Here is a 16681-nt window from a genome sequence, read left to right as displayed (position 1 = left end):
ATAATCCATACTCATGCACTACTTAATGACCCTGACATCTGTTTTTCATTAAATCATTTCTTACCGTGTCCCCGTAACATCTTCCGTGAGCTCCTGAGTCTCTCCTTTTTCTGTTCGTTTGGAACAAGCAGTGCACATTAGTTGTGGTTCTGTGTGCTGTTCTATGCACACGCTATTGTACTGGAAGGAAGAGCAACCTAATGCATGTACTCCTGCGCTGAACTGTGGACTCCCCGCTATTGGCATTCCCACATGGATTAGAGAAATGCAGGCCTTGCTGCCCTCAACGGACCAGGGAAATCCAATTAAACTGTGTTTAGAAGACAAAAAGAGGGTGCACAGGCCTAGTGCATTACCTTAAAAATAGGATTTATTGATAAAAAGTAAAATACAAGATAAAGTGATGTAAAATCAGATATATACATGGGAAGCATGTCACAAGGGATGCAGAGTGGTACAGGAACCCCTGTGGGTGGTCTGGTGGGGGACTGGGAGCCTCTATATAGTTGGTGGTTGATGCGTTTCGAGGAAGCGCCTCTTCTTCAGAGCCAGTGTGTCCCTATTGTACATGATGTAGTCCCTAGTCCAGGGGTGTCCAAACGTTTTTGGAAGAGTGCCAGATTTGATGAAGTGAACATGTGCGAGGGCCGACCATTTTGCCCGACATTCTGATGAACCATTAAAATGAAATGCAAATGAACTATTTTATGCAAAAGTTTATTGAAAACGGCATACTTTTCATTTTGTGACTTGGATGACAAATCTAAACAGGTGTTAAATCACTCTGCCAGCACAGGGAGAAGGAAAGCCCAAATCTCGCGAGATCTCAGAGGTCGCGAGATTTGGGCTTTGTTTCTCCTTGCACTGTCTGATGACGTCAAGCGATCCTGAGCACCAATCCATTATAGCCCAAATTTATACCGTATTTTTCGCTCCATAAGACGCACCTGACCATAAGACGCACCTAGGTTTTAGAGGCGAAAAACAGGAAAAAAAAAATTCTGAACCAATGGACTGCAGACATAGTACAGGAGATGACCAGAGACTGCGGATACAGTACAGGAGATGACCAGAGACTGAGGGCACAGTACAGGAGATGACCAGAGAATGCGGACACAGTACAGGAGATGACCAGAGACTGCAGACATAGTACAAGAGATGACCAGAGACTGCGGATATAGTACAGGAGATGGCCAGAGACTGCGGACATAGTACAGGAGATGGCCAGAGACTGCGGACATAGTACAGGAGATGGCCAGAGACTGCGGACATAGTACAGGAGATGGCCAGAGACTGCGGACAGTAAAGGAGATGGCCAGAGACTGCGGACATAGTACAGGATATGGCCAGAGACTGCGGACACAGTACAGGAGATGACCAGAGACTGCGGACACAGTACAGGAGATGACCAGAGACTGAGGACACAGTACAGGAGATGACCAGAGACTGCGGACATACTACAGGAGATGACCAGAGACTGCGGACACAGTACAGGAGATGACCAGAGACTGCGATGACCATTCACAAAGCGAAGCGCATGCGCAGTGGGCACCCGGCTGTCACAGAAGCCAGCGCGGGAAGACTGTGCAGCGCTGGAGCGAGGAACAGGTAAGGCCCTGCAGGAGACAACAGCTGAGCGGCCGGCCCGGTATTCTGACATGGTGGCGGCAGAAATACCGGACCGGCCGCTTTATATTCGCTCCATAAGACGCACTGACATTTTCCCCCCTTTTTTGGGGGGGAAAAAGTGCGTCTTATGGAGCAAAAAATACGGTAAATGGTAGCCCCAGTAGTAATTCCCTGCGCACCACCTGGGATCCCTCGGCCCACGTTCCGGACCCCACAGATGAGCTGCCCAATATATAACTTACGGCCCTCCACTAGTGATTCTGCGAACGCCACTGAGGACTCCAGAGATCTGTCGAGCGGGAATTTACGTCATCAGCCGGCACACAGAGAAGGAAAGCCCAAATCTCACGAGATCTCGGACGTCGCGAGGTTTGGGCTCTCCTTCCTGCGCCAGCTGATGATGTCAAGAGATCGCTGGAGTCCTCAGTAGCTTTCAGGGAATCACTACTGGGGGCCGTAAGTTATATATTTGGGTAGCTCACCTGTGGGGCCGTTTCAATCTGGAACGCGGGCCGCAATTGGCCCGCGGGCCGGACTTTGGACATGCCTGCCCTAGTCCATCTCAGGAAGGAGCACAAGAATGTAGCCACCCTCTAACAAGAAGTCAGATCACAAGAGCAAATAAAAAGGAATTCAGAGATTTGGAGGAGGCTGAGAATAACACGTGCTATTCTGAGTTAAGAATACATTAAAATGAAGCCAAGTTTTTTTTCTTTTCTGTTTTGTTTTTTTTTTTTTTTCTTAAATCAGAGTTTTTAAAGGGCGAAACTACATCCACTGTTTTCCTGTCTAGGACTGTAGCATCTGCTATCTTACTCTACTGGTCAGCTGGTCACCATCTACTGGGGCCAGATCTATGGCTCTTTGAGTATACCTCTGCTAGGTACTGAATCATGCATTTTGGTGGCTTAGTGGCACTGAGGAGTGAGGTATCAAAGAGCAGGCATTAGGGCTCCCTTGGGGCCTGCAGAACAAGGATCACCTTTTTTGTTTCATGTGTATATCAATGCAAGGATGACCATTCTGCAATTCCTGCAAGCTGTTATCTACAGTATCATTCCTGTTCTTGGGCAGCTCTGTGACCCTCTGGCATTTTATTACCATACTCATCCCTAGATTTCCTGTCACCATGTTGGAAGGATTTCTTTTTGTGGTTGGACTACTGCTGTGCCTAGATATGACCAGGTAAAAAATGTCTGCCTTATCCTCCCTCAGTGCACTCTGATTCCAATGATTCCTTCTGTGTGTAGAACAGCCCCCCTAACACTTACCTGATCCCCATCCCGATCCAGCCATGTTCATGAAAGCCTCGGTACTCCTAATTGGCTGAGGCCATTGGCTCCCACTGCTGTCAATCACAGCCAATGAGCCAATTAGGAGGGAGCAGGGCCAAGCAGCAGCTCTGTGTGAATGAACATGCAGAGCCGTGGGTCAGGAGAGCGCCTGACAGGAGGGAGAGACCAGGAGCGCCGGTGGGAGACCCGAGAAGAGGAGGATCGGGCTGCTCTATGCAAAACCAATGCACAGAGCAGGTAAGTATAACATGTTGTGGTGTTTAACCACTTCAAGTCTGGACACATTCACCCCCTTACAGTCCAGGCCAATTTTCAGACTTCAGCGCTGTCACAATTTGACAATTGCGCGGTTATGAAACACTGTACCCAAATTAAATTTTTAGCATTTTTTTCACTACTGGGATTTTTCGCTTTTTGATATATAAATGGAAGACCAAAAATTAACAAAAAAAAAACATGGATTTCTTAGATTATTTATTTGTAAAATTCTTATTCCTAAATCTTGGCCAAAATGTATTCTGCTACTTTTTTTGGTTAAAAACAAAAATCAAATCCGTTTAAAGTATAAAATAAAAATGTAAAGAAAAGTTCTTAATATAAAAAAAATTATAAATATGTGTTTGTAAAAAAAAAATCACCCTAGCAGTATAGTGTCACCACTATACTACTTGTGGGGGATGATCAGTGTAAAAAAACAAAAACTTTGATTTGCTTTTACACCCATAAAGGCTGTAAATACAATAATTTCTCCTTCTCTCTGGCTGCATGCCTGCAGCCATTAAGAAATACTGTGAGAGCTGTAATTGGTCACAGCTTATCACATGGTACAATGGCCTTGTACCATGTGACCTCTGTGATCATTCACAGAATTCACAAATAGTAAACAATGTCAGGAAGTGACATCTTGTTTACTACTGTTCATGTGATCACGGATTGGCCAATCCGTGATCACATGAATTGGGACCTCAGGCAGCGGCCCCGCACAACGATCTGTGTTCCATTGTGTCTGGTGGGCACAGATCGCAGCACTGCATGCTCCCAGGGAGTGCGCATAGGCCATGGATGCAGGGGGATGTTTAGAGAAGTCCCCCCCGCATCGGCAATGCTCCCGTTCAGCCATTTATTGGCATGGGTCGGATGGGAAGAGGTTGGGGAAAAAAAAAAAAAGGACTTTAGGATCATTTTTAAGAGAGCCAACAACTGTCTCAAATCTGGGCCTACATTTTCAGCCCATTAAGTGCTGGCAGTTCAGTTTTTTGCCCCCACCTCTCCAGCTCAAGGTGGGGGACTGACTTCTGGCATTTGCAGACTACCATCTTGGTCATGTATCATACAATTGGGTTTGCGAATTGGTATCCTTGGGATACAAATTTAAATTTCATTCACCCCCCCCTTTCCCATAGAGGATCTTCATCTTTTCGTGAAAAAGCTTGCATCTGGCTATCGAATCATCTGGCTTGGATCTCAAAGCCTTGAATATTTTATATCAAATTCAGAAGTTTAGTATGGAGTTGATTCAGTTGGGGATGGTGTTCTTTCATCAGGGTGACTTCCAGGCTGGGGGGAAAACTAGGAGCTCGGTTTTGGAAAGATTTAGTTTGAGGAAGTGGAGTGACATCCAATCCAATATGTCGTTCAGTAGGCTTGATATATGGGCGGAGACTGAAGGAGTGAGGTAAGGGGTACAGAGATAGATTTGCGTGTCGTCGGCATAGAGATGGTAGTTGAAGCCATGAGAGTGTATGAGTTGGCCAAGGGAGGAGGTGTAGATGGAGAAGAGAAGGGGCCCGAGGACAGAGCCTTGAGGGAGTTATGCATGTTATCCTTCCTGAAAGACCACCGTTGTCACTGTGGGACCTTTAGTATTTTTTTAAAAACTGCCCTTCGAGAACACCCGAGAGATCACACTGCTGACATTATTTCAGAAAGTGGCATTTCTAGGTGGCGGGATTTTTGACATGCAGGGTATTTGAACTGGCAGTATTGTCCTGCAAGCCTCCACATTTGGTGTCTCAAGGATAATGTCATCCTGTGTCTAATACTCCTCCTGTTAACTGAAAGTGGTATTAGCCTTTCACCTGAATAAGGACACTGTGGGGTTTATTTACTAAAGCTGGAGAGTCCAAAATCAGACTCCCTTCTGAATAGAAACCAATCAGCTTCTAACCTCAGCTTGTTCAATGAAGCTTTGGCAATGAAACCTGGAAGCTCATTGGTTTCTATGCAGAAGGGAGTCTGATTTTGGACTCTCCAGCTTTAGTAAATAAACCCCTGTGCGTCCATCAATGTGACCTAAACCAGTCCACCATTAGGAAGTTTGTTTTTTTTTTTTTCTATTGGTTGAACTAAATGGACTTGTCTCTTTTTTTCAACCTGATTACCTGTGTTACTATGTAAGTGGCTCTAAACATACCACAGCAGGACAGACGCCCTGTTCATAGTTGTAAGGGCTTTGCAGCTTTGACTGCTGCAATCTCATGCTGGATCCGGAAAACCATTGTACAGGCATATGCCAAGAAACACTGTTTGTGGTAACCATGTACTGTACCAGAGCAGTAAGTGAACCATGGACTGTCCTCCATCGAGCATCAGTTTCACAGGTCTGTAAGGTGGTCTCTTGGTTTTGGGTTGATACATTCACTAAGTTTTACAAGGTGGATGTAGCAGCATCAGCTACTGCCAATTAAAGTTGCAGACGACAATGAACATCAAGGCTTTTGGAGATACTTTTGTAACCCTTTCCAGCTTCATGCAAGTAAACAATTCTTGATCGTAGGTCTTCTGAGAGCTCTTTTCTGCGAGGCATGGTTCACATCAGACAGTGCTTCTTGAAACCAGTAAACCCAAAACAGGCGTGTGTTTTTTAAGGGCAGGACAGCTGTCAGCAACACATCCAATATCATCACACTGATTGGAGTCAAGGTTGGCTCACTCCTGGCTCCAATTAGCTCTGGGAGAAGTCATTAAGCTAGGGCCTCACATACTTTTTCCTCCCTGCACTGTGAATGTTTACATGTTATGTGCAATTAAACCATGGCAACATCTAATGTTTGTGTAGTATTATGTTCAGCAGACTGTGTTCTTCTATTGTTGTGACTTAGATGACATTGAGAGCACATTTTATGCCCAATTCATGCAAAACTCCACATAATCCCAAGGGGTTCACATACTTTTTCTTGCAACTGTATATGTGTCTATGTATACGTGTGTGTATGTATATATATATGTGTGTGCGTATACGTGTGTGTGTGTGTGCGTGTGTGTGCACATGCCAGCAAGCCCTTCTGATTTTAACATACATTTCTAGACAAGGTCAATTAGGTGTTTTGCAGGCTAGCTGGTAAGTGTGCTGGAAATCTTTGCTTGTTTTACAGATTTATGCCGGTTATCTCAGCTGCCTAATGGCCTGTTCAGTTGCTGCTGTAAACTAATTAATTCATTTGTGTAAATGGCTGTGTAATATTTATCTATTTTTTTTTTATCCATCACAGGATGGGAATCTTACAGGACTACCACTCTTACTAGACAACTACATTCCTCCCCTGGAGGGGTTACCAATGTTTATTTTGCGATTAGCTACAGAGGTAAATCTATATCAAGCAAAGTCCAGGCAACTTTGGTTCTTTTCCAGAGTGAAGCATTTATTGGGTCCCAGCAACAAATGAAAAATCTAGCAGAGTATATACAAAATACAATGTTCAGAAGTCTCATAAGTCCCCTCAGAATATTAGGTTCTTCTGTTCATGAATTTGGCAAGAATATATACTATTCACAGTATACACTCCACACATCCAGCATATACACTATATTGACAAAAGTATTGGGACACCCCTCCAAATCCATTGGATTTAGGTGTTCCAATCAGTTCCATGGCCACAGGTATATAAAATCAAGCACCTAGGCATGCAGACTTCTTCTACAAACTTTTGTGAAAGAATGGGTCGCAGGAGCTCGAAAAATTCAAGCGTGGTATCGTGATAGGTTGCCACCTGTGCAATAAGTCCATTCATGAAATTTCCTGGCTACTAAATATTCCACGGCCAACTGTTAGTGGTATTATAACAAAGTGGAAGCAACTGGGAACAGCAGCTCAGTAAAATGACAGAGCAGGTACAGCGCATGCTGATGTACTCAGAAGTCGCCAACTGTCTGCAGAGTCAATAGCTAAAGACCAAACTTCATGTGGCCTTCAGCTTAGCACAACAACAGTGTGTAGAGAGCTTCATGCAATGTGTTTCCATGGCTGAGCAGCTGCATCCAAGCCTTCCATCACCAAGTGCAATGGAAAGCGTCGGATGCAGCAGGGGCATATTTACCACAAGGCAAACAAGGTGTTTGCCTAGGGCAGCATTTTTCAGGGGGGGCAGCACTGACTCCAGGAAGAAGGGAGGAAGAGGGGGCACACGCAGCATGGGGACCAGATTGGATCTGGGGGTTGGGGGGTGGTGGTGTTGGTCAGTGTCAGGCTCTCTCCACAGGTGGGGGGGGGGGGTTTGGGGTGGTGGTGGTGTTGGTCAATGTCAGGCTCTCTGCAAGGGGGGTTTGGATGGTGGTGTTGGTCGGTGTCAGGCTCTCTCCCAGGGGATGGGGGCAGCTGATTTAGGATTTGGCAAAATATACCACTGGGATGCCGTTGTGCAAAGCACACTGCCACTGGACTCTAGAGCAGTGGAGATGGGTTCTCTGGAGTGACGATCGTGCTTCTGTCTGGCAATCCAATAGATGACTCTGGGTTTCGTGGTTACCAGTAGAATAGTACTTGCCGGACTTCATTGTGCCAAGTGTAAAGTTTGGTGGAGGGGGGATTATGGTGAGGGGTTGTTATTCAGGAGTTGGGTTTGGCCCCTTAGTTCCAGTGAAGGGAACTCTTAAGGCGTCAGCATGGCAAGACATTTTGGACGATTTCATGCTCCCAACTTTCCTCACCAGTGCACAAAGCAAAGTCCATAGTCATGTTGGAATAGGAAGGGGGGGGGGCGCAACCCCAAACTGTTCCCACAAAGACATGGATGAGAGAGTTTGTTCAGGTCAGTTAAGTTCCTCCACCCCAGAGTCCTGACCACAACAAGATAGAACACCTTTGGGATAAATTAGAGTGGAGACTGTGAGCCAGGCCTCCTCCCCCGACATCAGTGCCTGACCTCACAAATGTGCTTCTGGAAGAATGGTCAAACATTCCCATAGATAGATAATAGATGACGCCTAAACCTTGTGGACAGCTTTCCCAGAGGAGTTGAAGCTGTTATAGCTGCAAAGGGTGGGCCAAGTAAATATTGAACCCTACGGACTAAAACTGGGATGCCATTAAAGTTCATGTGCGTGTAAAGGCAGGCGTCCCAATACTTTTTGGCAAAATATTGTGTTTTATCTTTATACAGTATACACTCATTGGTCCTAAGTTGTAAGTTAATTTATCCATATACTCTATACTTTATTTCTCTCAACATTTTAGCAGTTTCATCCTCTGTCTAATCAACTACTCCGCTTCCTCCACACCTTAGTAAGGAAAAAAATGGGTATATCACAAACACTTTTTGATTTTAAGCATTTTCAAGGAAAACCTTAGAATTGTTAAGCCCTTTCCTCCATTAATTGATAACTTTTTTACTATAAACTATTAACAAATCTGCCTTTGACAAGTCAACACAGGTCCTACCAATATTCCGTTCTCCAGCAAGTCCCCTGGTGTTCCTTCCCTCTTTGCAACCTACACAATATATCTGGCGCTTCTGGACAAAGGAAGTGACATCACCTCTTACCCTGGGCTCCATCGGCCGGGTGTTTTTGTGCTGGTTGATATGGCAGAAGGATCAGTAGGTTGGGAGTGGAGCTTTACACAGGCTTAATGCATTATTTTGGATTATATTGTGGTTTTGATTATTGGATTTAAATATGTTTGGAATATATTAAGTGGTTTTCTGTAAAAGTAAAGCATGGCCTATACTTTCTACTACTTGGTCTTTGCTCATTGACCGTTTTTAATGTGGTTGGCCCCATTGACCAAGTTTTAATTGTAATGCATTTGTGGAGCAGCAGTACCTACATGCAATATTTGCAGTGTTTTAGGATTCCCAATTGATATGCACACTGGGTTAATTTTTAATACATTTTCTGAATTTTTAAGACTGCTATTAACACTTGTCTTGAAAATTCGCTTTCAACGAATTTCTCCTTACTGTGAGTACCCGCAGTTGGATGCGCAGCAATCCCCCATAAAGCTGTGCGAACTTCGCTTACCGCGACTGCAGCTTAACTCCACGATTCCTGCGCCTCCAACTGGTGTGCAAAGGTTTAGCTCTCTTGAGATGTGGGGAAAATGGAGCTCCCGTGACCCAGGAATGATCAGACAACACTCTCAGGTTGGAGTTTGAATCCACTCTGCCTGGCTCTAACCCCAGACTCCTGTTTTATTATCTTACAAAAACACACGCCCCCCCGCACGGGGGTCAGGTCAATCCCCTCCCACAGAACAATGTATAGGGAGTGTCCATATACGAGAATGTCCATCCTGCTCGGAGTGTAACGTTCCCTCTTACCTATACTGAAAACTAGTTAAACCAGTTCTCCTGCCCTCCCCCATAAGCTCTCTCTGGAGAGCAAGTTTCCCATTATTTACATGCTATCAGCTCCCAGCAGTATGTTCATTGTTTGTACAAGCATCCCCTAGATTAAACAGTGCCAGTCTGTATCTGAATGGGCCCGATACGATCTTTATTAAAACACATCCATCCAGATACAGTTCAGGTCGGTAGGGGCTTGTAGAGATATACATGAGCCTACACGCGGAGTGCGCACTGCCCGGCCATACGAAGTCCATGTGGTACTATGCTGCTGATATGTGGATACAGGCCGGCGGCATTTGCATCGAATGCCGTGGTGGCATACATGCCAGTCTATAAGCGCAGATCTGCCATCTCATCCATTACCGAGCTGAGTACTGCAATATATACATTCTAAATGCGCGTGGCCCAATTGCAGCCTTCAGAGCTTTAATTAAGCCACACGAGAGACATATGAATAACACTAATATATGACACATTTAAAGTTCAACCTGTAATAGAACATTTCCATGACACACTGCTACATTCAAGAAACCTCTGGTGCATTAATCCTAAATGGCTATTTCAAACCACCAAAGTGAAAGATTGAAGCCACATATTACAAGAGGCTTGTTAAGAATGCAGAACATGCTTGTACCAATATGATCGTCCTACTTGTGAAAGGCATACAAATGGAAAAATAAAAAACCTAGAATATCATATGACTTGTTAAGTAGAAAAAAGGAGAAGGGAGGTTTGGGAGTACCAGATATTAAGAGGTATTATAGAGCAGCAGTCCTAGCGAGAATTTATGATTGGACACATAACCAAGCGAGGAAAAGGTGGGTTCAGATCGAGAATGAATTAAGTGGAGTTACCTTGAGTAGAATTATATGGGCACCAGCACAATATAGAGGGTTAAAAGATACCACGAGTGTTTTTACATTAAATGTTTTTAAGGTTTGGGATAAGTTGCATAAATTTATGAAATGGGATTTTAATTCACAATTAATATCACTGAGGAACACGGATTATTTTCCTCCAGGTAAGGAGGAGAGCACAGGAAAATGGTTTAAAAAAGAAGATATCCAATTGAGAAATATAATGGAAGGACAGGAATTGAGAACACTTAAGGATTTGAAAAAAGATAAAAGGGAACTTTTCATTAAAATAGATGAATGGAAATATCACCAATTAAAACACTTTGTCAGAAACCTTCCAAAACCTTTGAGATCGAGAAAGGATTGGAATCTGTTTGAGAGGTTGTTGGAAACACGAGGTGACAGGAGGCGGGGCACGGCAAAGATTTATAAGACCCTCACTGAGTTAGACACTTTCACAAAGCCAATGTATATAATAAAATGGGAAAGAGATTTGGGAATAGAGATAGATGAAGACAAACAAAGGAAAATATATAGATTAATACACGAGAATAGAAGTATGAGAGAGGTGGAGGTAAATTATAAGTGTTTAACGAGATGGCACATTACACCGAACATTGAGTATAAGATATGTGGGGAAAATTCACAAGAGTGCTGGAGGGGTTGTGGAAAAATAGGCACGTTATATCATATATGGTGGGAGTGCCCGAAGATCCAAGGTTTCTGGGAAAAAATTGTCCAACTAATTGAGAATATCTCTGGGATAAAGCTAGGACTGGACCCAGATGTATGTCTACTACATAGTACAGAGTTATCAGTAAATAAATATAAGGACTCGGGTATGTGGTGCTACCTGAATGCGGCGAAGGGCTTGATAACCTAAGTTTTGGTATAGACCAGAGGTGCCGAAGATAGAGGACTGGGTGGAAAGAACGAATCAAATTTGCAAGATGGAGAGATTGTGTTATATGCAGGAAGACAGGATGGGGTTGTTCTCTAGGAGGTGGAGAAAATGGGAAGAATTTATGGTGAAATATATGAAGTAGTAATGTGAGAAAGATGAAAGGACTTACATACCCCATATTCTAGTTGGGAAAAGAGATAATAGAATAATGCAGAGTGGGTGGGTTCATAGGGGGGGGAGGGAGGTTTTTACTTAAGGGAGGAGGGGAAATTAGATAGAGGGGGGGAGGTAAATGGGAATAAAGATAGTAAGAAATGTTATTAATGATATGGAAATGGGTTTTTTTTCTTGTATGAGAATAATGATGAAAAATATATTATATATGGAAAATGAATAAAAATTTAAATTAAAAAAAAAAACAAATAATAGTTAATATACAGATAGTATAGAGATGAAAAATAGAATGTACTGTACATTTTACAAATAATTTTTTTCCTTCCTATTTATTTCCTTTGCAGGTAAACTGGGATGATGAAAAGGAATGCTTTGGAAGTTTTAGTAAGGAATGCTCCATGTTTTACTCTATCAGGAAGCAGTATATCTTAGAGGAGTCTTCTAGTCCTGAGGTATATAGGTTTTTATTTCTGGCCCTTCACAATGGTATGTTTGATTTTGTGTATTAAGATGATTAGATTAATTAATAGTCCCAAAATATCCAGTAAAGTTCAAGTTTAGTTACATTTCTTTTTTTTGTATACTGCTACAGGTACTCTTCATTGATGTTGGATCCTCCTCACAGCTGTGAACCTCTGGCGCAGCATGAGTTACGCACAGCAACTGTAAAAGCCTCTCCATACTCTTCCGTCCCCTTCTACCCCTCCTTCATTAAGAAAACGCTTTGTATTGTTTTCACAGAATGCAACACATTCTCTTGAGTGGAAGAGGGTATCCTGTCATGCATCCACCACATTCACCAAACCTGTTGCATTCATTAGAAAACTCCTTGTATTGTTTTTCACAGAAGGAAGGGGTGGGCAGGCGATGGGAGACAGCTGCTTTTAACCTATGCAGTGCCAGACGTTTTCAGCTGATCAGAGGATCCAACAGGAGAGATTTATACAATAAGGCAGCCAGTTTTGATGTAGGACACTCTTCATTAAAGGTAAAATGTCTCTGGTGCAGTATAGCAAGAAAAAGATAAAACTCAGTATGAATGTGTTATTTGTTAGTTATACATGGTAATGGTCAAAAGGTTGTTGCCTGGGGGGGTTGTTTCGTTTTTTTGTTTGCTTGTTTTTGTTCATACTGCTTTGTGGTTATAAGATGCAAAAAAAAACAGCTTAAAGGATACGTTTGAGTAAAGTATTATAAGCTAGTCTGAGAGGACAGTTGCGGCAAAAAAATCCAAAATGCACACTGTTATTTGTTGTTTGTACCCACAGTACATTCCAGAAACAATAAACACATGTATGGTATCGCTGCGATCATCAAGAGCTGGACAATTTATTTTGGGTTGTTCTTTGGTGGTAGGTTATGGTAGTAACAAATAGCTACATTTAAATGATTTTTTTTTTCTATTTTGGACCAGTTTTCCTTTGATGATAAAAAAAAAAATCTGGAGAAATCCATTACCATTTACCACTAAATGAAAGCCCAATTTTTCCTGAAAAAAAAACAAGGTATGATTCACCTGGATGTACAAAGTACCGTATTTTTCACTCCATAAGACGCACTTTTTCCCCCCAAAAAAAGGGGGGGAAATGTCAGTGCGTCTTATGGAGCGAATGTAAAGCGGCCGGTCCGGTATTTCTGCCGCCACCATGTCAGAATATCGGGCCAGCCGCTCAGCTCTTCTCTCCTGCAGGACCTTACCTGTTCCTCGCTCCAGCGCTGCAGTCTTCCCGCGGCGGCTTCTGTGACAGCCGGGTGCCCACTGCGCATGTGCGAGAAGCGCTGCGCTTTGTGAATGGTCCGGTGTCTTCTGGGACACATGACAGGTCCCAGAAGGCTCCGGGCCATTCACAAAGTGCAGCGCTTCTCACGCATGCGCAGTAGGCACCCAGCTGTCACAGAAGCCGCCGCAGGAAGAAGGAAGGACAACTCCGTGGAAGGGGGAGCGGGTACCTGTCAAATTCAGGTACCCGTTCCCCCTCCCTCCCCAAAGGTCCGCAGTCTCTGGTAATCTCCTTTACTGTCTACAGTCTCTGGTCATCCCCTGTACTGTCCGCAGTCTCTGGTCATCTGTACTGTGTCCACAGTCTCTGGTCATCTGTACTATGTCCGCAGTCTCTGGTCATTCCCCTGTACTGTGTCCGCAGTCTCTGGTCATTCCCCCGTACTGTGTCCGCAGTCTCTGGTCATTCCCCCGTACTGTGTCCGCAGTCTCTGGTCATTCCCCCGTACTGTGTCCGCAGTCTCTGGTCATTCCCCCGTACTGTGTCCGCAGTCTCTGGTCATTCCCCCGTACTGTGTCCGCAGTCTCTGGTCATTCCCCCGTACTGTGTCCGCAGTCTCTGGTCATTCCCCCGTACTGTGTTCGCAGTCCATTGGTTCAGAATATTTTTTTCTTGTTTTTCTCCTCTAAAACCTAGGTGTGTCTTAGGGTCAGGTGCGTCTTATGGAGCGAAAAATACGATAGTTGTGATATGTACGGTTTTACTAACACATGTCAAAGTTGCTAGATTGTACTTAGGCATTAGGCATGAAGGGGTTAAGCACAGTCAAAATACTTAAGTGTAAAACAAATCCTAAGTCCTAATGGAGGAAGGGGTGGGGGAATATTTGGCTTACGAAACGAAACGCATTTTTGTTCTGCTGTGAATCAGTGACTCTTGGAAGTTTGACTCAATGGATTGTAGGTATGTGGATTATTGACTCTGGGTTCTTTACCTGTTCCTGAGGGGAGTCTTACCCCATCCTCAAACCGCCCCACCCCTGTCGTCTTGTGGAGTGATGCTGAATTGGAGCCAGTGACCATTTCATTGACCTTTTAGTAAATCTGAATCCTGCACCATATTTGTTCTTGTATTAGGAAGTGTTCAGGCTGCTATTGCTGATATTCTGGCTGTCATTAGAATACTTTTGCATTCAATGGTTTCTATAATTATTGACCTGAATAGAATTTAAACAGAAGTCATTCTGACTTATTTTCTGCAGACTTGCTTCCTGCCTCTTACACAAATATTAATGCCCAACTCTGGGGAAAAATGTTGTGAATTCTGCACCAACTATGCAGGAAAGAGGTCAAATCACAGCTAAGTACAAAAAAAAAAAAAAAAAACCTGTATGAATCGATGTCATTCAGGTAAATGCTTGCTTATAGCAAAGTAATTCTTTGCTATAAGCAAATTGTGTAAAAAAAAAAATACTGATCACTTCCCCAAAGTAGTACAATGTTACTATGGTAACATTGTACTACTTTGGTCATAGAGAAATATGAAAAAGAAAAAAAATGTAATAAAAAAAAATATATATATATATATTTTTTTACTTCATACTGTCACCAGTCAGTGTCCCTGATCACCGCCATGCCAGTTATATGATGACGCTGTACTGCACTGGTGACAGTATGTAAAAAAAAATAGTGAAACTAATTTTTTACATTTTTTTCATTTTCCGAAAAATTAGGACAAAAAAAATACAACTTCAAAAAACTCGCCATTCCTCTTATGAAGTACGTCAGACTCTCTACTCTGCAAAAAGGGGTCATTTGGGGGATATCTGTACTGTTCTGACATTTGGGGGATATCTGTACTGTCCTGACATTTGGGGGATATCTGTACTGTCCTGACATTTGGGGGATATCTGTACTATCCTGACATTTGGGGGATATCTGTACTGTTCTGACATTTGGGGATATCTGTACTGTCCTGACATTTGGGGGATATCTGTACTGTTCTGACATTCTTGGACCTCAAGAAATTAGATTGGCTGTCAGTACTTCAGGATTGATCAATATTCAGATCTATACCATAGTTTGTGAACTCTATAACTTTCCTACAAACTAAAAAATACATCCTAATTTGGGTTATTTTCACCAAAGACATGTAGCAGAATACATCTCGGCCTAAATCTATGAAGAACAATTATTTATTTGCAAACTTTTATAACAGAAACAAAGAAAAACTTTTTTTTTTTTTTTCAAAATTTTTGGTCTTTTTTTTGTTAATTTAGCAAAAAATAAAAACCCCGGTGGTGATTAAATACCACCAAAAGAAAGCTCTAGTTGTGTGAAGAAAATGATAAAATTTTAGTTTGGGTACAATGTTGTATGACCACGCAATTGTCATTCAAAGTGTGAGAGCGCTGAAACCTGAAAACTGGCCTGGGCAGGAAGGTGTAAAATTGCCCGGTATTGAAATGGTTAACAGTTCAGCTCTAGGGCAGTTTTTTTATTTTTTGCACACATAAAACAATCTTAATTTTTGGCAAAAAAAAAAAATTAAACCACCAGAACATTATCGCACTGCCCGCCCACTTGCTCGCTCTGTGAAAGTGTTTGGTGGCTATGCAACTGCCACATCACTTCCACAGCTCACTCTTTGTACATATGTCATGTGTAGATAGAGCTGTACTAGTTGAGCTGCATATTTGAAAGAAACTGCTGATGTTGTATGTTTACATGTTTGGAGAATGGAAGTGTGGAATCTGTGCTTTATGATTGGTAATGTACAGGCCAAGCCCGACAATGAAGTAGGATTAAGTCTCAGATGCAGAAGTCTACTTTGGAAAAGTTCAGAGAAATGTAGGGTGTAACTGCAGTTATACTTTAATCATACAACAAACACATTATCCGGTCACAACATGTAAATTTACTCACGAAACCAATCTCCTAACTTGTAGACTTTATTATCTGCAGGATGATGATTTGGCACAAGATGCGCCTTCCTGGAGATGGACAACTGAACATGTCTTGTACAAGGCCTTCAGGACTCATTTGCAGCCTCCAAAACACTTTGCAGAAGATCGATGCATTTTGCAGCTTGCTAACCTTTCAGACTTGTACAAAGTGTTTGAAAGATGCTAACGCTCTGAACTATGCAGCAAGTCATGGATTATTGGACTATATATTTCTTTGTATATTTTCTTTTTTTCAATTGTATAATTTTGTATACACGAGAACGGATACTGACAAAATAATAAAGTGAAACTGTCTTCTAAAATTTTGGATATCTTACTTTGCTTCAATACATTTTTATTAGAGACATTAACCACTTCCCGACCGGCCGTTGCATATAAACGGCCGGACGATGGCACTGCAGGGTCAGGTGGCCGTTTATAAACGGCCTCCCCGCCCCCTGCTTGTGCGCACTCCCTGGGAGCGCGCAGCACCGCGATCCAGTGCCCGCTGTGTCCTCCGGACACAGTGAAACACCGATCGTCGGACGGGACCTCATCATGTGATCACTGATTGGCCAATCAGTGATCACATGC

The 16681-nt window shown here is 43.0% G+C and overlaps 1 protein-coding gene across 1 annotated transcript in view; it reads left to right on the top strand.

Annotated features, from left to right (window-relative positions):
- The window catches only part of MLH1 (mutL homolog 1), a 114666-nt gene extending 98256 nt beyond the window's left edge, over window positions 1-16410 (top strand). The window contains exons 17-19 of the mRNA XM_089678253.1: window positions 6416-6508; window positions 11767-11874; window positions 16107-16410. Coding sequence (XP_089534379.1) covers window positions 6416-6508; window positions 11767-11874; window positions 16107-16274 — 369 coding nt within the window. The 3' untranslated portion in view covers window positions 16275-16410. The remainder of the gene's footprint in view (window positions 1-6415; window positions 6509-11766; window positions 11875-16106) is intronic.
- Window positions 16411-16681: the final 271 nt, after the last annotated feature.

The sequence above is a fragment of the Staurois parvus genome, unplaced genomic scaffold (genome assembly GCF_062004578.1).
Source record: "Staurois parvus isolate SC_StPar_1 unplaced genomic scaffold, SC_StPar_1.0 ptg000201l, whole genome shotgun sequence".
In the NCBI taxonomy this organism is placed as follows: Eukaryota; Metazoa; Chordata; class Amphibia; order Anura; family Ranidae; genus Staurois; species Staurois parvus.
The sequence above is the reverse complement of the archived record's forward strand: the minus strand, read 5'-3'. Positions and strand labels throughout refer to the sequence as shown.